The 20,864-nt window shown below is 42.2% G+C and overlaps 1 protein-coding gene and 1 long non-coding RNA gene across 3 annotated transcripts; one reads left to right on the forward strand and one right to left on the reverse strand.

Annotated features, from left to right (window-relative positions):
* Positions 1-318: 318 nt before the first annotated feature.
* LOC139573061 (retinoic acid receptor RXR-beta-A-like) lies at positions 319-14,263 on the reverse strand. 2 transcript variants are annotated; one of them, XM_071396077.1, is made up of 12 exons: positions 14,017-14,263; positions 12,869-13,065; positions 12,481-12,625; positions 10,367-10,546; positions 9,715-9,738; positions 9,179-9,339; positions 8,668-8,797; positions 3,427-3,553; positions 3,159-3,200; positions 2,987-3,078; positions 2,788-2,893; positions 319-2,566 (listed from the first exon to the last, which is right to left on the reverse strand). In XM_071396077.1, the coding sequence occupies exons 2-12, from the start codon at positions 13,007-13,009 to the stop codon at positions 2,419-2,421; spliced, it is 1,296 nt and encodes a 431-aa protein (XP_071252178.1). In that variant the 5' UTR covers positions 13,010-13,065; positions 14,017-14,263; the 3' UTR covers positions 319-2,418. The 2 variants fall into 2 exon arrangements, with proteins under 2 accessions (XP_071252178.1, XP_071252179.1); XM_071396078.1 differs by having other exon boundaries at positions 9,179-9,336; positions 14,017-14,245.
* A 2,423-nt stretch (positions 14,264-16,686) lies between these two features.
* LOC139573063 (uncharacterized) lies at positions 16,687-20,461 on the forward strand. Its single transcript, XR_011674535.1, has 4 exons — positions 16,687-17,150; positions 17,836-18,210; positions 18,494-18,832; positions 19,268-20,461. It is a non-coding gene; the product is annotated as an uncharacterized lncRNA (long non-coding RNA).
* Positions 20,462-20,864: the final 403 nt, after the last annotated feature.

Genomic DNA, 20,864 nt, shown 5'->3' on the forward strand with positions numbered 1-20,864 from the left:
AAGACTAACCAACAGATGGCTCTGAATCAGGACAGAAACAACTGCTGAGTGTGTATGGGTTCCTCTGGTGGTGACTGACTAGTACTGCTGCCCAACGATGTCAAGGCAAAAACATAAAACTTTTAACAATGTCAATGAGGTGAGATTATTTGTGGGGTATGTAGATTGGTATAAAACTAATGTCAAAAAAAGTATATTTTGTTTATCTCAATTATGTTTATACTTCTCAATGCCACAGATTTCCCCCCCATTTATTTTGTCTGTCAGAAGTTGATATTCAATACAAACCACAAAGAAACATTCAAATGGACAAGAAAGAAAAGTTCAACCTCTTTATTTTCAGTCCACATTAGCCAAGCTGTAATCCACTGATCCACACGGATCACTAAACTGCTCCAGAGTTTATACAGGATCATGACACATACCAATACCCTTGTTCAGGTGTTCACACATGATCATCATACAAAACTCCTATTTGGTCTTGTTTAATGTGTCTATGTCCACAGGTGTTCTGGATATTTAAACGTGATAACGGTTTGTGTTTTTTAATAAACTGTAAGCAGAGAGAGGACGATGAACAACCACCTCAAAAAAATGAAACAGGAAAAACTACTACTATAGAAAGCACAGAAAAATTCAACAAAAAAAAAAAGATGAGATTCAGCTGAATGGGATTCAAAATCCTTGTTTATGCCTGGTGCAAACACCAGTCCTTTGTCCTGATCTTGTCCACACTCAGAAAAATGTCTACACATGGTAGTGAAATGTGTCTTGTATCTATCCACTGTCTGCATTGTGACCACATTTCCTGGTCCCTCCCTGTATGCAAATTATTTGAGAGCTATTCTTTCAAAATAATAGATATTTATTTATTTTAAGACACATATTGATGCCATTAGACAATGGTGCTAAATGTCAATATTTTAGAAGGTGTTATAATTGTGATTTAAATGGATTCACTGTCATTATGTCTACACTTGTAAGACACCCAGACACAATGTGTGGCTGACTACCTTCGGGGGGGGGGGGGGGTCAGGAAGATATGATCACAATGCCTCTTTCAATCATCTACACCGGTCTGAAAATGTGGGCACGATCAGAATGTGGACATGATCAAGACAAAGGATGCACGTTATAACCAGGTATAAACAGTGCTTTATGGAATCCAGTACAACCTAAGACATGATCTGCTCTATACAAATGGTGAACTAATAGCAAGGGCACATATCAATTATTACATAATTTGTCTGTCTCCTGATCTCATTATTCAAACCTATCAATATATAGTATTTTCCCTGAACAATATTTGCACAGTACCTTAGAATTGTTTAGATAAATGACATATTGGAGTTTTCCCTTTCTAACAGAATGATTGACTTTGTAAAGCCCCCAGAACAGACAAGTTGACAAGCAGAAAGACAGCATATGTATTCATTTTGTTTTGCTACATTTACAACATTTGAGTTAGTTCTTTTGTTTTGTTGCATAATTTTTCCTGTTTGCAGTTTGGTGTATGGCTGCAATGAAGTATGGCAAATGTCTGTTGTATAGCACCAAAAGACTGTTTGCTGGCCAGACATTTGATGACTTGTATTGTATGGTGTAGAAATAGTACATAGCAAAAATGTGCAATGCAGCTCAATCTTTTTGCCTGCAAGGTGATTACATTTTACAAAACAGCAAAGAGAAACAATGCTAATAGCATATTACTAGACAAATAAAGCTAGTCAACACAGTCAATACAAGCCTGCTCTGTGTTCCACTGTGATTCACCTACTCCTTTTGTATCCCGGGTTTATTGTTAACGTGTTGCTTTCTGGTCATCTGAGGGATACAAAACCACTAGGAGCTGAAAGTCAGACATGTTACGCAGTGAGCGCTCGCTTGGTACAGTAATGTACTTTCCCAAGATTTGACAATAAAACATGTTTTTCATGTTTACATGAAATTACAAATGATAAAAAAGGTAGAATTACAGTCTGTTGCATCCAGGTTACCTTCATTTTAAAAACAGGTTACGGTGGGAGGTCACTTACCAGAATTTAACTTTATCATTTGGGGTTTGTCTAAAAAGCATTAACATAGTTATATAAAAACATATACCCAAATTGTAGCTTCGATAAGCCAGAGCAACGGAACTAAAGGTTCCAATTTTTTTTAAATAGTTTTTTTATTTTTTAAATCTCAGTTATTCAAGAAGTTATATTAATATATAGCACCAGCCTGTAGATCACAAGTCTTGGGGATGTATGTTCTGAAAGAGACAATGTGGTGGTGAACTAAATAGCATAACCCAGACAGCAGTGAGACAAAATGCTGAATTCCCCAAAGAACTAAAAGTGCAGTCCCACTCCAGCAAATTCCCAGACCCAAGCTATCTAACCCCGGCCACAGAACACCTCTCCTCTCCTACCACCTCTATGCCAACTGATGAGGTGCTTCAAGCATTTCCATGAGGAACGTGTCGATAGGGGTGTCACCAATCAGCTTGAAGAAGAACAGGTGCTCCAAACACTTCAAGCCAATAGAACGCAGTGCTGGCAGCCTGAGGAGGAGCTTAGCGAACCTGAGGGGGAGGGGTGAAGAGTGAGGGAATGAAATAAGTTAATAAGCTACATGAATGCAGCAGCAACACTCCTAGCTCTTACAGGGTCAGTTAGCAGCACAACCACAGGAGAGCAGATTAGTATGTACAATACACACAATACAAATGGATTTATCCAGGATGTACATGCCTTTTAGTGTATGAGATACTAGTACTAATTCATGTAGCACATGCATGCCTACCTTCCCTGCTGCTCTGGGTATTTCTGCTTGCAGTAGGCTTCCAGTGACGCATAGACCTTCTCTCTCAGGAGCTCCACCTCTCCGGTGTTGGACAGACCTTTAGCGTCTGAGGGAGGGACACAACCGTTGAAGGAAACCATGACAGTAAAGGTGCAGAGGTAACATTGTGTATGAGGGACTAATGGTAACAATAGAGCACCTGGGTTGAAGAGGACGATGGCTCGGAGGCAGCCCAGCTCTGTCTTGTCCATCTGCATGTCTCTCATCTTACTGACCAGCTCAGTGAGAACCCTACAGGAGGCCGGAAAGAGTTGTCTTACATAGATATACACTTGGTGTGTGTGTGTGTGTGTGTGTGTGTAGGTTATTACCGGTCAAATATGGCTCCCACCTCAGCACTCTGCACACTCTCCCTGTGGGGGTCAATTACAGCGTGTTATCACATGATGATGATAACAGAATACAACCCTGTTATTATATACCTCTATGGTAATTATGCTATTATTATATTGTACGTTTTCCCTATTAGTGGTTAATGTTATGGGAAGCTGATCCTAGGTCTGTACCTAGGGGAAACTTAGCCGCATACTGTGTGCCTACCTGTCAAAGATGGCCCCCACCCCTGCACTGTGTGCCTACCTGTCAAAGATGGCCGCCACCCCTGCACTGTGTGCGTTGTCCCGGTGTAGCTCATTGGCCAGCAGGACCCCGTCCTTCACAGCGATGGAGCGGTGGGAGAAGGAGGCGATCAGAAGTTCATTCCACCCTGACACACACAGGAGAAAAAGAGGGGAGAAGACAGGAGAGGAGCAGAGGAGGGAGAAGAGACCGAAGGGATGGGACAGATACACAGGACAGAAGAGCAGAGAGGATCAGAGAAGGGAGGAGGAGACCTCATCAACAACCTCTGGGGCATTTGCTACTGTGTCCAACAGAGTCTATCATGTATCAAATGAAAGACCATGGATTGCTTGTTGCTCACTTACTCAAAAGTATGGGAACACCACTTCAAATTAGTGGATTCGGCTATTTCAACATTTCTGCGACAATAGCCCTCTGACGAAGGACAGTAAAGACATTTCTGCTACAATAGCCCTCTGACGAAGGACAGTAAAGACATTTCTGCTACAATAGCACCCTGATGAAGGACAGTAAAGACATTTCTGCTACAATAGCACCCTGATGAAGGACAGTAAAGACATTTCTGCTACAATAGCACCCTGATGAAGGACAATAAAGACATTTCTGCTACAATAGCACCCTGATGAAGGACAGTAAAGACATTTCTGCTACAATAGCACCCTGATGAAGGATGGATAAAGCACAAGAATAATGCATACAATTAGCGGCTGCAGGCTGCTCTTTCTATGTTATTTAAAAAAATATATATACAGTACCAGTCAAAAGTTTGGACACACCGACTCATTCAAGGGTTTCTCTTTCGTTTTATTATTTTCTACATTGTAGAATAAAAGTGAAGACATCAAAACTATGAAATAACATATGGAATCATGTAGTAGACAAAAAAATGTCAAATCAAAATATATTTTATATTTGAGATCTTCAAAGTAGCTACTCTTTCCATTGATGATCGCTTTGCACACTCTTAACATTCTCTCAACCAGCTTCATGAGGTAGTCAGTTAACGCTAATGAATTTATCCTCTGCAGCAGAGGTAACTGCGCCTCAGATGGCAGCCCAAATAAATGCTTCACAGAGTTCAAGTAACAGACATCAACATCAACTGTTCAGAGGAGACTAAGGGAATCAGGCATTCATGGTCAAATTGCTGCAAAGAAACCATTACTAAAGTACACCAACAAGAAGAAGATACTTACTTGGGCCAAGAAACACGAGCAATGGATATTAGACTGGTGGAAACCTGTCCTTTGGTCTGATGAGTACAAATTTGAGATTTTTGGTTCCAACCGCCGTGTCTTTGTGAGACGCAGAGTAAGTGAACGGATGATCTCTGCATGTGTGAAGCATGGAGGAGGAGGTGTGATGGTGCTTTGCTGGTGACACCGTCTGATTTATTTAGAATTCAAGGCACTCTTAACCAGCATGGCTACCACAGTATTCTGCAGGGATACTCCATCCCATTTGGTTTGCGCATAGTTGGACTATCATTTGTTATTCAACAGGACAATGACCCAACACACCTCCAGGCTGTGTATCTTACGGCAAAAAAGAGCTTCTGGATATCAGGACAGCGATCACTCACCTCGGATTAGACAAACATTTTTTCTTAAACAAACAAGACGCACAAGACATTCTCCAAACACCCGGCAGGGCAGACATCCCCGTTATTTGCAAGAGGAAGCGACGCAGGTACAGAGGACAAAGAGCCGGATGCCTGGTCAGGACACGGAAAAGGCGAGCGGGAAATCTGCCGTTACCGTCAATACTACTCACCAATGTGCAATCATTGGACAGTAAACTAGACGAGGTACGATCACGAATATCCTACAAACGGGACATCAAAAACTGTAATATCCTATGTTTCACGGAATCGTGGCTGAATGACGACATGTATATTCAGCTAGCAGGATATACGCTGCACCGGCAAGATAGAACAGCACACTCCGGAAAGATGAGGCGGGGCGGTCTGTGCATATTTGTAAACAACAGCTGGTGCACGAAATCTAAGAAAGTCTCTAGATTTTGCTCGCCTGAAGTAGAGTTTGTGATAAATTTATCACAATTTATTGTGACAAAGACACGTACAAAGCTCTCCCTCGCCCTCCATTTGGTAAATCCGACCACAACTCTATCTTCCTGATTCCTGTTTACAAGCAAAAATTAAAGCAGGAAGCACCAGTGACTCGGTCTATAAAAAAGTGGTCAGATTAAGCAGATGCTAAACTACAGGAGTGTTTTGCTATCACAGACTGGAACATGTTCCGGGATTCTTCCGATAGCACTGAGGAGTACACCACATCAGTCACAGGCTTTATCAATAAGTGCATCGAGGACGTCGTCCCCACGGTGACTGTACGTACATACCCCAACCAGAAGCCATGGATTACAGGCAACATTCGCACTGAGCCAAATGGTAGAGCTGCCGCTTTCAAGGTGCGGAAGCTTACAAGAAATCCTGCTATGCCCTGCGACGAACCATCAAACAGGCAAAGCGTCAATACAGGGCTAAGATTGAATCATACTACACCGGCTCCGACGCTCGTCTTATGTGGCAGGGCTTGCAAACTATTACAGACTACAAAGGGAAGCACAGACGCTAGCTGCCCAGTGACACGAGCAAACCAGACGAGCTAAATCACTTCTATGCTCGCTTCGAGGCAAGCAACACTGAGGCATGCATGAGAGCATCAGCTGTTCCGGACGACTGTGTGATCACGCTCTCCGTAGCCGACGTGAGTAAGACCATTAAACAGTTCAACGTACACAAGGCTGCGGGGCCAGACGGATTACCAGGACGTGTGCTGCCGGCATGTGCTGACCAACTGGCAGGTGTCTTCACTGACATTTTCAACATGTCTCTGATTAAGTCTGTAATACAACATGTTTCAAGCAGACCACCATAGTCCCTGTGCCCAAGAACACAAAGCAACCTGCCTAAATGACTACTGACCCGTAGCACTCACGTCCATAGCCATGAAGTGTTTTGAAAGGTTGGTAATGGCTCACATCAACACCATTATCCCAGTCACCCTAGACACACTCCAATTTGCATACCGCCCAAACAGATCCACAGATGATGCAATCTCTATTGCACTCCACACTGCCCTTTCCCACCTGGACAAAAGGAACACTTATGTGAGAATGCTATTCATTGACAACAGCTCAGCGTTCAACACCATAGTACCCTCAAAGCTCATCACTAAGCTAAGGATCCTGGGACTAAACACCTCCCTCTGCAACTGGATCCTGGACTTCCTGATGGCCACCCCCAGGCGGTGAGGGTAGGTGGCAACACATTTGCCACACTGATCCTCAACACTGGAGCTCCCCAGGAGTGCGTGCTCAGTCCCCTCCTGTACTCCCTGTTCACCCACGACTGCATGGCCAGGCACGACTCCAAAACCATCATTAAGTTTGCAGATGACACAACAGTGGTAGGCCTGATCACCGACAACGACGAGACAGCCTATATGGAGGAAGTCAGAGACCTGGCCGGGTGGTGCCAGAATAACAACCTATCCCTCAACGTAACCAAGACTAAAGAGATTATTGTGGACTACAGGAAAAGGAGGACCGAGCACGCCCCCATTCTCATCGACGGGGCTGTAGTGGAGCAGGTTGAGAGCTTCAAGTTCCTTGGTGTCCACATCAACAACAAACTAGAATGGTCCAAACACACGAAGACAGTTGTGAAGAGGGCACGACAAAGCCTATTCCCCCTCAGGAAACTAAAAAGATTTGGCATGGGTCCTGAGATCCTCAAAAGGTTCTACAGCTGCACCATCGAGAGCATCCTGACTGGTTGCATCACTGCCTGGTACGGCAATTGCTCGTCCTCTGACCACAAGGCACTACAGAGGGTAGTGCGTACGGCCCAGTACATCACTGGGGCCAAGCTGCCTGCCATCCAGGACCTCTACGCCAGGCGGTGTCAGAGGAAGGCTCTAAAAATTGTCAAAGACCCCATCCACCCTAGTCATAGACTGTTCTCTCTACTACAGCATGGCAAGCGGTACCGGAGTGCCAAGTCACTTTAACCATATCTACATGTACATACTACCTCAATCAGCCTGACTAACCAGTGTCTGTATGTAGCCTCGCTACTTTTATAGCCTCGCTACTGTATATAGCCTGTCTTTTTACTGTTGTTTTATTTCTTTACCTACCTATTGTTCACCTAATACCTTTTTTGCACTATTGGTTAGAGCCTGTAAGTAAGCATTTCATTGTAAGGTCTACACCTGTTGTATTCAGCGCACGTGACAAATAAACTTTGATTTGAACACACCTCCAGGCTGTGTAAAGGCTTTTTGACCAAGAAGGAGAGTGATTGAGTGCTGCATCAGATGACCTGGCCTCCACAATCACCTGACCTCAACCCAATTGAGATGGTTTGGGATGAGTTGGACCGCAGAGGAAAAGCAGCCAACAAATGCTCAGCATATGTGTGAACTCCTTCAAGACTGTTGGAAAAGCATTCCAGGTGAAGCTGGTTGAGAGAATGCCATGAGTGTGCAAAGCTGTCATCAAGGCAAAGGGTGGTTACTTTGAAGAATCTAAAATATAAAACATTTTGATTTGTTTAACAGTTTTTTGGTTACTACATGATTCCATTTGTGTTATTTCATAGTTATAGTTATGTCTTCACTACTAAAAATAGTAGAAAATAGTAAAAATAAAGAAAAACCCTTGAGTAGGTGTCTGAAAACTTTTGACTGGTACCGTATATATAAACACACACCCCACACATTTGGGTACTAAACCATTTATATATATATTTTTTAAAGTGACTTATTATTTTAAATATTTAAAAAATAATTAAGGAGCCATCTCTTTTCGCCTCTTCACTGTTGACGTTGAGACTGGTGTTTTGCGGGTATTATTTAATGAAGCTGCCAGTTGAGGACTTGAGGTGTCTGTTTCTCAAACTAGACACTAATGTACTTGTCTTGTATTATAATAGCAGGATATATGGTCTTGTTTTATAATAGCAAGATATATGTGCATGTAATACAATTGATAGCGGTTAGGAATAATCTCACAATAGGGGCAGCTCCTTCTCTATGATCAGTCGTTTTGGGCTCTGCACTGGTAGATAAATGTACACTATCATATGCACTACTCTGGTTGCCTCTCGAATGAATACGGGAACAGAAAATCACTTGTAAACTCTATTCTTTGAGACAGTGCATATCACATCCAGCCTCCTGGTGTCTCCCTCCCTCCAGACAGTGGTACCTGCACGCAGGAGGATGACCTGGTCGTCCAGGGGCAGCTCAGAGAAGTGGGGGATCCTCTTGGCCCACTCCACCAACGCAAACAGCTGCTTGTCTGCAGTCTGGCAGATGTTTGTCACCGCATCATGGGGCTAAAACACAAAAAAAGATACAAAAATCCCATAAAATGCAATAATAATAATAACAGACCCTAAAAGCCAATGCTGGAGCTAGAAATAATGCAATAATCACTAGTAGGAAAGAAAACACTTTTAAACTCCATGCTAAAGAGACAGCAGTTTATCTAACGTTTTTAAAGAATATTCATCCCAAGAGCTGAGTAGTAGGTTATGAATCAGAGGCAGATAACTAATTTAACTGACACCGCAAAATCCCCGGAAACTTTCCCGGGTGGAGGACTCCCTAAGTTAGGAATAAACACAGAAGAAATCCTCCAACCGGGATTTCCGGAAAATATGGGAATTTTGCAACCCTAATACTGATCAGTCAACAGTATAGCCCTGTATACTCACAGAGCTGCCAGCGGAGCCTGCATCAGAGTGGAGCTCCGCCCTCTGCTCCACGGACGTCTCTGCCTCCAAGATCTTCTCCACGGGCATCTCCTCGTTCACAGCACTGCTGCACTCCAGTCCCTCCTCTCGCTCCCTGATCCTCTGACGCTCCTCCTGGACTGCTGCACCCCGCCATGCATCCAACCACACCACAGAGCCAGGAGGGGAGAGGGAGAGACGGGAGACAGGAAGAGGGGTGTGGGTTAATAGGAGAGAGGGACAGGAGGGAGTCACAAGGTAGAAGAAAAGGAAAGGAAGAAAGGAAAGAAAGATGGGCACAATAGGGCTTCTTAACTCCTGTTAGGCTTCATCCAAACAGGGTGAAAGGTCAAATTGGTATATATTATATAACAATGCATTCATTTCTTAGCCAATGTGTTGTGGGAATTAGTCTACCAGTGTGTGCCAAGCATTTGTTATTTAACTGCACTCGCTCAATACCACATCCAAACATATAATTTATAATCTCTCCATTCTCCCAATGTCTTTATCCTTACATTTCTGACGTTCATCTTGGACCACTATAGAAAGAGGGAGAGAAATAGGGGAAAAGAAAAGAGAGGGGTTAGTTAACTGAACCTACCCCCATATGCTCTCCCCGTTTTGTTAATGACTTTGAAAACAACGTACCATCTCCCCCCACACAATACAATGATCAAATAGAAGTTATCGTCAAAGGTTTTTTTGGGCTAGGTCTATATTCAACATAATTCAATCATTTCACCAAATGATTCTGGCCTTTGAACTATACCATTTTACAACGGCCTACTTAACAAATCAATTTAAAATGTCATTCATTAATGAAAATGTAGTCAAGTTTGAGATTCTGCAGGTATAAAAAACACGTTTCTCAATCGCTCCTTCCAGTTTTTTTTCATGTCGCCCTTTCAAAAACACTCCTACAAACACTCAAAGTTGAAAAATATGAATGGCCCAAAACCATTAGGCTCTGCTCCAAATGTTCAGTCCCTCCCTTCCCTCTTCATGATAATAGCCAGACATTCAGTCCTTCTCTACCTTCCCTCTTCATGATAAAAGCCAGACGCTCAGTCCTTCTCTACCTTCCCTCTTCATGATAATAGCCAGACGCTCAGCCCTTCTCTACCTTCCCTCTTCATGATAATAGCCAGACGTTCAGTCCTTCCTTACCTTCCCTCTTCATGCCCATAGCCAGACACTTCTGGTAGCGACAGTACTGGCAGCGATTGCGCTGGCGCTTGTCCACCAGGCATTCTTTGTTATCCCTGCAGGTGTAGCTCAGGTCCTTGCGCACTGTGCGTTTGAAGAAGCCCTTGCAACCTTCACAGCTGTACACACCATAGTGCTTACCTGCGGGAAGGGGTAGACTTGTCACACCAACATTTTAAAAACGATACGACACCAGGCCAAGTAGTACCGCAGTGAACACATTAAAAAAAATATATTAAAAAATAATCAGTGACCTAGAATCCTGTTCGCACCATCCCCCAGACGCTTGTTCATGTTTTCTAAAAATTCACACTTCTACTCAATACAACACATTAAATGTAGCTTCACACTGATCACTGTATAATAGAATACTGCATAGAATGTCTGATTTGCTAAGTTGTGCAAAGGCCTACCTGTGATTTGGCTGGAGGAATATACATCAGGGAGGCTTGCTGAAGGGAGGACGGCTCATAATAATGACTGGAACTGTGCAAATGGAACGGCATCAAACACATAGAAACCATGTGTTAGATACCATTCTGCTCCAGACATTACCACGAGCCCGTCCTTCTCAATAAGGTGCTACCAACCTCCAGTGATATACTGTACATGCATAATGATCTGCAAGTCATTGTCTCAGTAAGAGGAAAACACTGCATGAAACCTTTACTCTTCAGTTAACAGGCACACACACACACACCACTTGCTGTCTCCCACAAACACACACTGCGCCCAACTTTAAAAACGTTCGGCACCAAACAGAATTTAAGGAGTACCAGAAAGAAATAGATCTTTTGATATAGTTTAGTCTTCCATCAGGCCAACAGTATATGAATCCTACCTTTTAGAAGCAGATCTCATGAGTAGAGACCCTTCTCCTTTCTTCCTGTTCCAATCTAAATGTGCCTAAACCTACTGCCAAGGTACCAGGTTGTTAGCTAGCTAGGTAACATGACTGAACAACATTGTTTGTGATCAAAACAATAATTAGCGACCCGGTATTAGTTTAAAATGGCTCACAATTAATTTATTTGTATTATATAAAATGTGCGCAAAAGGCATCTCTGGTAATATGGGACATATTTTAGAGACAAGACGTTTTCTTTGGTGTAAAGCAGCAAGGACGCCTGTCACCAAGCGGTCCTCCATTTTCCCTCTCTGACCTACAGAGAGGCTGCATGACCGTGACCTTGAAGTCTACTCAGACTGGTCTGTGCTCTTGGTTATAACAGGCGATGAAATGATACAACGCATCAACATTGCTCGCTTTGCGCGCTGCTCCAATGTAACAAATCTAACAACAGAAGACTCATCAGGGGATCATCTGGGTCTTCTTCCCCGCTCGTCATCACGGCTAAATTATATTTGACGCGCATGAAGAATGGACGGAGAGAAGCAGGTGAGTGAGGGGCGGGCAGGTAGGGAAAGCTAAGAGAAGCAGGTGAGTTAGGGGCCGGCTGGTAGGGGATGCTGAGAGAAGCAGGTGAGTGAGGGGCGGGCTGGTAGGGGATGCTGAGAGAAGCAGGTGAGTGACTGGCGGGCTGGTAAGGGAAGCGGCTGGCTGATTACAGCTGCCACACGTGACCTGCGCATACAAGAGACTAGTAACTATTTCTTAAATACAACTGAATTTATAAACAAAACTGACTTTATAAACATTTAATAACAGGCAGGTTCTTTAGATCGGTAGGGATGAAAAAGTCAGTAGTATCATATGAAACAGTACTACGGTATTCTAAGTATCATGATGTTTTGGTACCGTGATATTACCGTGGTACCGGCATACACTATGTAGGAATGAGGACAGATTTTGTTTTTTGATGAGCAAAGTTACACAGAGCTTCACTAATTAATGAATCTGCAGCGTTTCAATTGCCTTTATTGTTTATATAGTGACATAGAATCAAACAGGCCAGTAAAGAACATTGGTTAGACTGATGGGGAGAGGTCAGGACACACAGCTGAAGACAGCTGACAAAAAGGATTATCCTCTCTGAAATTGCCAAGGATTTAAAATAAGTCCCCGCCCCGACGTTTCACCTCTACTAACCCTGCTCTTAGTGCACAGCACTCACCAGAGGAGCGGTCTCCACAGATGGCACACATGCGTTTCTGGGAGAGCATTATCCCAGGGCTGTGTGCAGACATAGGCCTCAAGCCAAACGGGGGTTTGACATCATCCGAGCTGCTGATTGAGTGCATCCCCATTGTAGAGTTGATCTGTGCACAAACAAAAAGTGGAAAAAAAACTAATATAACAATGCTGTTATCATGACTGATTAAAAAAAATAAAAAACATCTAGGCTACATAGGCTAGCCTAAATGTCAGCCTTTCTGTGCGCAGCAACAAACTTCAGCACTAGTCTGAGCTTGGAAATAATGCTAGGGAATAAACGCATACAGAGTAGGATCATTTAAATGCAAAGATGAAAGCAAAACAAGGACCCTGGGTGTGTTTCTCACCTGGCTACTGCTAATAGGTCCATAACCCATGGAGGGTGCCACACCAGGGGAGCCCAGGGAGGGGCTGATGACTGAGAAAGGCGAGCCAAAGGTGCTGGTGGGACTGTTGGAGGCTGAACTGGTGGGCTGATGCGATGACATGGCTATTGAGCTACCCAGCGGAGAGGAGGATGATGAGTTGTCTGAAGGACAATAATCTGTTTGGGTTGAAGGTTACATTATCACAATTGATAACTCTTTTTTCAAGACTAGCTACATCATCATGTTGCCAGAGAAATGTATTCACATAAATGCCACTTGTAGGCCCCTAGCTACTTAGACAGCTGACGATATTCAGTTGATTGTAAGACATTCACTATTCTCACTGGTAATTATTTGATCTAACAACTTACTTAACGGTAGCTAGTTAGGTTGTTCCTATTAACTTGTTAGGTAACGTTAAAGTGTTTAATTAAAACTAGAAAGGCCTAAATAACTGACATGTTAGCTAGCTAGCTACCATGGCATGGGGTATGCCCGCTACTGTATTAATGATAAATACTCCTTAATCGTATCAACTGACCTTAGGTTTGACAGGCCTCTCTCCACATTACTAACGTTAGTTACTAGCTAGCTAAAATAAAACAAACGTCGTAGTTAGCTAGCTATGTTCCGTAGTTGGCTAACGAGTTACCTCGCTAGGTAGTTAAATTTAAGACTGTCAGTTGACTTTAACTTTAGCTAGCTAAACATTTTTATAAACACTGGTGTCATCCAAGTGGGCAAATGAGAGATCACTTTAATCCAGCGTTGGCAATGATAAAAAAGCTAACATGTACTTCTGGCTAACGTTAGAAAGCAATAGTAAATTAGACCAGACGTTAGCAAACTTTAGTTAGCTAGCTAGCACGTAGCTACTGTATGTAAACTAAACATATGTTTACGTTGATTGTAAGCAATTAAATATCACAGCAAGCATCGATTGTACCGAACATTCAACCTTTTAAAAACACACATCATGTTTCGCTAGCTAGCTGGCAAGTTGTTTCAAAATCATTGGTGGTAGCTAGCCAGCGAGCTAACGTTAGCTGTCTAGTTAACTAATGCTAATGTTGGCCTCAAAAATATAAATTCGCGAGTTACAATTGGGGGGAACGCAATATACTCACTAGAAACACCTTCGGCACATCGTTGTAGGTTACATAACTATTTCTAGTTGCATATTATTTGCGAAATCCAAGAGACGGACCATATGCGAGGTAATAGGCCTACACTCAAACCCCGTTTACTTGATGCTGTTGTTGTTTACGCCGAAAGGTAGCCATGTTGGCTCAATGCCAGTGACAGTGTCTTTAGAGCCACAATGTCTCTGGGCAGAACAGTTGCAACATGCACCAGTGGTAGGACTAACGTTTCAATTTCCCTCTATATACTGTACCTAATTTATAAAGGAAAATCAACAGATTCACAAATTAAACAACATTACATTTTACAAATGTAACTATACTACTAGCATACTATGAATATATGTAAATCAATGTAGACTACATCGATTTTAGACCTCAATTTTGGATATTTATCAGCTATGATGAAAGATTATTCTGCAAAAGCCTATTCCTAATACATTTCATGGTTGAATAATGGTGGTGGTTTGACAGGAGGACAGCTGGTTAAACTACATTTGACACATGCCTGTAAGACATTTAGACTGCTTTATTTCACAATGATTCTTAATCTCAAATATGTTTAGGGTTAAATAATCATTTTAGAAAAAGTATAAGACATGCAACCAATATGGCTCAGTGTCTGTTTGTTTATTCACTTTTCTCATCATGTGATTATTTAGAGAGAAAATGCAAATTGTATATTTTGGTGTAGCCTATGCAAATCCCGGAAGTTGAGCCTACTGTATATGCGAAGTTGGGTAAGCAGCCTCGGGAGATGATAGAGGTACAGTTAAGTCTTCTATTTTCTACTTTATTTGCTCGTTTTTTCCTGGTGGTTGTGTGCTTTATTAATTCTGATTTAGATTTTAAATTCGAGACATGTAACATGGGAATCATTCTCACATACAGCACCAGTCAAAAGTTTGAACACACCTACTCATTCCAGGGTTTTTCTTTATTTTTTACTATTTTCTACATTGTAGAATAATAGTGAAGACATCCAAGTATGAAATAATACATATGGAATCATGTAATAACCAAAAAAGAGTTAAACAAATTAATATGTTTTATATTTGAGATTCAAAGTATCCACCCTTTGCCTTGATGACAGCTCTGCACACTCTTTTGCATTCTCTCAACCAGCTTCATGAGGTAGTCACCTTGAATGCTTTTCTTTCCTTCTTAATGCGTTTGAGCCAATCAGTTGTGTTGTGACAAGTTAGGGATGGTATACAGAAGATAGCCCTATTTGGTATAAGACCAAGTCCATATTATGGCAAGAACATGAAGGTCAGTCAATGCGGAAAATTTAAAGAACTTTGACAGTGCAGTCGCAAAAACCATCAAGCACTATGATGAAACTGGCTCTCATGAGGACCACCACAGGAAAGAAATACCCAGAGTTCATTAGAGTTACCAGCTTCAGAAAATGCAGCCCAAATAAATTCTTCACAGAGTTCAAGTAACACACATCTCAACATCAACTGTTCAGAGGAGACTGCGTGAATTAGGCTTTAATGGTTGACTTGCTGCAAAGAAACCACTACCAAAGGACACCAATAATAAGAAGAGACTTGCTTGGACCAAGAAACATGAGCAATGGACATTAGACCGGTGGAAATCTGTCTTTGGTCTGGTGAGTCCAAATTTGAGATTTTTGGTTCCAACCGCCTTGTCTTTGTGATACGCAGAGTAGGTGAATGGATGATCTCTGCGTGTGTGGTTCCCACCGTGAAGCATGGAGGAGGAGGTGTGATGGTGTGGAGGTGCTTTGCTGTTGACACTGTCAGTGATTTATTTAGAATTCAAGGCACACTTAACCAGCATCGCTACCACAGCATTCTGCAGCGATACGCCATCCCACCTAGTTTGTGTTTTTCAACAGGACAATGACCCAACACACCTTCAGGCTGTGCAAGGGATATTTGATCAAGAAGGTTGAGATGGTTTGGGATGAGTTGGACCGCAGAGTGAAGGAAAAGCAGCCAACAAGTGCTCAGCATATGTGGGAACTCCTTCCAGACTGTTGGAAAAGAATTCCAGGTGAAGCTGGTTGAGAGAATGCCAAGAGTGTGCAAAGCTTTCATCAAGGCAAACTGTGGCTACTTTGAAGAATCTCAAATATAACATATATTTTGATATGTTTAACACTTTTTTGGTTACTACATGATTCTATATGTGTTATTTAATAGTTTTGATGTCTTCACTATTATTCTACAATGTAGAAAATTGTAAAAATAAAGAAAAACCCTTGAATGAGTTGTCCAAACTTTTGACTGGTGCTATACAGTGCGTGCTCCTAGTCTTTTGCATCAAGCAGAGTTAAACTTCCTTGTTCTTTAAAGGGGAACAATAGGTCTGCTTATCACTAGTCATGCCCTTGAGTGAACAATTCTGTCGCTAACTTGATGAATCATTTTGTTTCACGCTCATTTGTCAGACCAGCAAAAGACAGTAACTACAGTATATTGTTACCTGTTTGGGAAGGTATCTTCATACAGAGTAACCTGAATTGCTCAACCTCATTCCTAACACCTTACTAATGACTTGGACTGTCAACTAGCATTCTATTTTGGACCGTTCTGGGACAATTGCTTTTTATCTGTAGGCGAATAGGCTTAGCAATTACTTTTCCTTTATCAGTGTATCTCAACAGGTTCACAATGTGATTATGTACATTTTTGTCAATTATCATGTGGTTTTTGGTGACACACTTCCGTGTTCTTGACTGACATGTCTTTCTTACCACCCGTCACAGCCTCGTCATGTAGGCTCTATGTATAAGAGTGACAGATCTAAACCTGATGCACTACCTTGTCAGGGAACATTACAACAAGGGTGAACCTAAACATGTGTTTTCTTTATGAACAAGACCGGTCACATTCTTAGACACCTACTACTAGGGAGTCTTAATAGGTCAGTCAACTAAGTTACAACGAGTGTCAGTTGCCTCCATTTCAGAGGATTTTGTACTAGACTAGAACATAGGGTGTCACAGTTTGTATGTTTTGGTTCGATCTGAACGTTAGTAATGGACAGTTACAACGATTTCAGTTTGACAACCAATTCTGAAGACTACTGAAAAGCTACAGTCGTGATGAGGAGCACTGCACTGTTGTGTCTTCTGTCCGTCTCAGGTATGTATTCTTCAATGCTTTCAATAACATCAAAGTTATTTGTTGGAGTCATTGTGATAATTTAGGCATCATTGAATAATGATGCCGGGGTACGTGATCTCCCGGGTGGCGCAGTGGTCTAGGGCACTGCATCGCAGTGCTAGCTGCGCCACCAGAGTCTCTGGGTTCGCGCCCAGGCTGGGCTGGGTTCGCGCCCAGGCTCTGTCGCAGCCGGCCGCAACCGGGAGATCCGTGGGGCGACGCACAATTGGCATAGCGTCGTCCGGGTTAGGGAGGGTTTGGCCGGTAGGGAGGGTTTGGCCGGTAGGGATATCCTTGTCTCAGTATGTAAAAAAAAATGAAATAAAATGTTATAACAATGTATGCACTCTACTGTAAGTCGCTCTGGATAAGAGCGTCTGCTAAATGACTAAAATGTAAAATGTAAATAAGGCATTACAATATAAATCCTTTAGAAAGAGGTATAAATGTTGGGAGTACCTCATACATAAAAGACAATCCTGATCGTCTGTTACGCCATTTTTCAGGATCCTTTCATAGTTCTCTCTGTTCATGAAAAGCAACATGATGTGTATTATACGTTGATATTCTGTGATATTAATAGGATGTGTGTGTGAAATCTATGCATGCAGCAAGGAGATATTATTAACTTGCTCTCTAATGGTTTTTTGCTTGTATTTTACAGGACTGTGTTACCTGACTCTCAGTATCTCCCCTCCTCAGTATCACTATGTTAGCCTTCAAATGAATTATAGCCAAGCCCAGACTTACTGTAGAGACATGTACACTGACTTGGCAACCATCTACAACTCAGGGGATCTGGATAGACTTGTACAATTGGTACCGAATTGGACAGCCAGTGTCTGGATAGGACTGGAGTTTGGAGATGAATTTGAGTGGCACTGGTCATTGCCAGATCAGAGAAAGATTGAGTTTTTCAACTGGAGGGCAGCAGAGCCGAAGCAAAACAATACTCAAGATAGCTGTGCTGCAATGGATCCAAACGGACAGTGGTTTGAGGATAACTGCCAAATTAAAAGAGCTTTTGTTTGCTTTGATGGTGAGTAATTCTAAGTCTATTCTATTTATAGCAATTTCAACCCCATATCAGATACAAACCAGGGCCGATTCTAGGATGATATGTCTGGATGGGCAGTCAGACATTTTTTGCCTGTTTTAAAGCTTGCTTACTGCAATTTCAACCGTTAAACATGACTTGGGTATAATCAATTGGGTGATTGCGTGAGCATAATGATATTTTGTGTGGCAATGCTCAAACCTGCACCCCGCTATATCTCCAATGTTCCATGCAAATGTTATGTGTATTTTCTATCCTCTGACAGGGAAAAACGCTAGTAACAGTCACATCTTCATTGATGACAGCAAGACTTGGAGAGAGGCTCAAGACCACTGCCGGGGTACGTACACAGACCTGGCCAGCATACGGTCCAGAGAGGAAAACCATCACGTCCAGAACATGTCACTGTCCCAGAGCATGTGGATTGGTCTCTTTAAAGACCCATGGAAGTGGTCAGATGGGAGCAACTCCTCATACCGCTTCTGGAAGACCAATCAGCCTAACAACTTCAGAGGGGACCAGAACTGTACTTCTGTTATACTCAACGATAACAAGTGGAATGACCAGTGGTGCAACATCAGTTGGTGGTTTGTCTGCCATGGTGGTGAGTTTGGTACATTTTTGTTAGGTGGGATTCAAATTTTGACCGGTAGCAACTTTTAAGAAAACTAATAGAAACAGAGAAAACAATTAAGATACCAAATCAAATCAAATCAAATTGTATTGGTCACATGCAGACGTTATTGCAGGTGTAGCGAAATGCTTGTGTTTCTAGCTCCAACAGTACAGTAATATCTAACAATTCATAACACACACAATACACACAAACCTAAAAGTAAAAGAATGGAATTAAGGAATATAGAAATATTAGGATGAGCCGTGTCAGAGTGGCATAGACTAAAATACAGTAGAATAGAATACCTTATATACATATGAGATGAGTAAAGCAGTATGTAAACATGATTTAATGTGTTTGTTATGAATGAAATACATTTGACCCTTGTTTCTAATTGATTTGTATACTGTATATTCCTTACAGAAATGAAGCGACCAACTACCCAGATGCCACCTACAACCACACATACTGTGCCACAAACAACTCCTCCCACAGCTACTGTGCTTGCCACTGCTGAACAGTCAACTACAGATGAAGTAACACCTAAGCTAACACCTACCCATTTTGTGCAGATCCAACATATTCTTTCAGATCTTTTACCAACCTCTGACCAAGCAACTACTGTAGGCTTACCTGTTCTAAACAGTCCCTCAACACCAGTACCAACTACATTCAATACCACAGAACATGTTTCAACTGGACAGCTGTCTACCAGACTCCTAACATCTGAGCCACTGACTACTGTACCTGTTGGAAACACTCCCTCAACACCAGTACCAACTACATTCAATACCACAGAACATGTTTCAACTGAAGAGGCAACTCCTGAACGCTCAACTGCTAACCAAGCCACTACTGCTTACTTACCTGCAACAACTGTACCTGTTCGAAACACTCCCTCAACACCAGTACCAACTACGTTCAATACCACAGTGAGTGTTTCTACTGAACACCTAACATCTGATCAAGCAATTACTGAACCTGTTCGAAACAGGACCTCAACACCAGTACCAACTACATTAATTTCCAAAGAACATGCTTCAACTGAACAGTTAACTACTGAACACCTAACCTCTGACCCAGTGACTACTGTACCTGTTCAAAAACCAACTACATTCAATACCATGGTGAGTGTTTCTACTGAACACCTAACCTCTGATCAAGCAATTACTGAACCTGTTCAAAACACTCCTTCTACACCTGTACGAACTATATTCAAAACCACGGAACATGTTTCAACTAAACAGTTAACTACTGAACACCTAACCTCTGACCCACTGACTACTGTCCCTATCCAAAACAGTCCCTCAACACCAGTACCAACTATATTCAAAACCACAGAACATGTTTCAACTAAACAGTTAACTACTGAACACCTAACCTCTGACCCACTGACTACTGTCCCTATCCAAAACAGTCCCTCAACACCAGTACCAACTACATTCAATACCACAGAACATGTTTCAACTAAACAGTTAACTACTGAACACCTAACCTCTGACCCACTGACTACTGTCCCTATCCAAAACAGTCCCTCAACACCAGTACCAACTACATTCAATACCACAGAACATGTTTCAACTAAACAGTTAACTACTGAACACCTAACCTCTGACCCACTGACTACTGTCCCTATCCAAAACAGTCCCTCAACACCAGTACCAACTACATTCAATACCACAGAACATGTTTCAGCTAAACAGTTAACTACTGAACACCTAACCTCTGACCCACTGACTACTGTCCCTATCCACAACAGTCCCTCAACACCAGTACCAACTACATTCAATACCACAGAACATGTTTCAACTAAACAGTTAACTACTGAACACCTAACCTCTGACCCACTGACTACTGTACCTGTGCAAAACAGTCCCTCAACACCAGTACCAACTACATTCAATACCACAGAACATGTTTCAACTAAACAGTTAACTACTGAACACCTAACCTCTGACCCACTGACTACTGCACCTGTGCAAAACAGTCCCTCAACACCAGTACCAACTACATTCAATAC

This window comes from Salvelinus alpinus, chromosome 4 (genome assembly GCF_045679555.1).
Source record: "Salvelinus alpinus chromosome 4, SLU_Salpinus.1, whole genome shotgun sequence".
Classification (NCBI taxonomy): domain Eukaryota; kingdom Metazoa; phylum Chordata; class Actinopteri; order Salmoniformes; family Salmonidae; genus Salvelinus; species Salvelinus alpinus.

Excerpts from the sequence above, each read along its gene's own strand:
- LOC139573061 (XM_071396077.1), bottom strand. The coding sequence starts at position 13,009 with ATGTCATCGCATCAGCCCACCAGTTCAGCCTCCAACAGTCCCACCAGC. Across the intron at positions 3,554-8,667 it reads GGTCATCCTCCTGCGTGCAG|GGTGGAATGAACTTCTGATC; the intron begins GTACCACTGTCT and ends TGTGTGTGTCAG. Across the intron at positions 2,894-2,986 it reads CATCGTCCTCTTCAACCCAG|ACGCTAAAGGTCTGTCCAAC; the intron begins GTGCTCTATTGT and ends TCCCTCCCTCAG.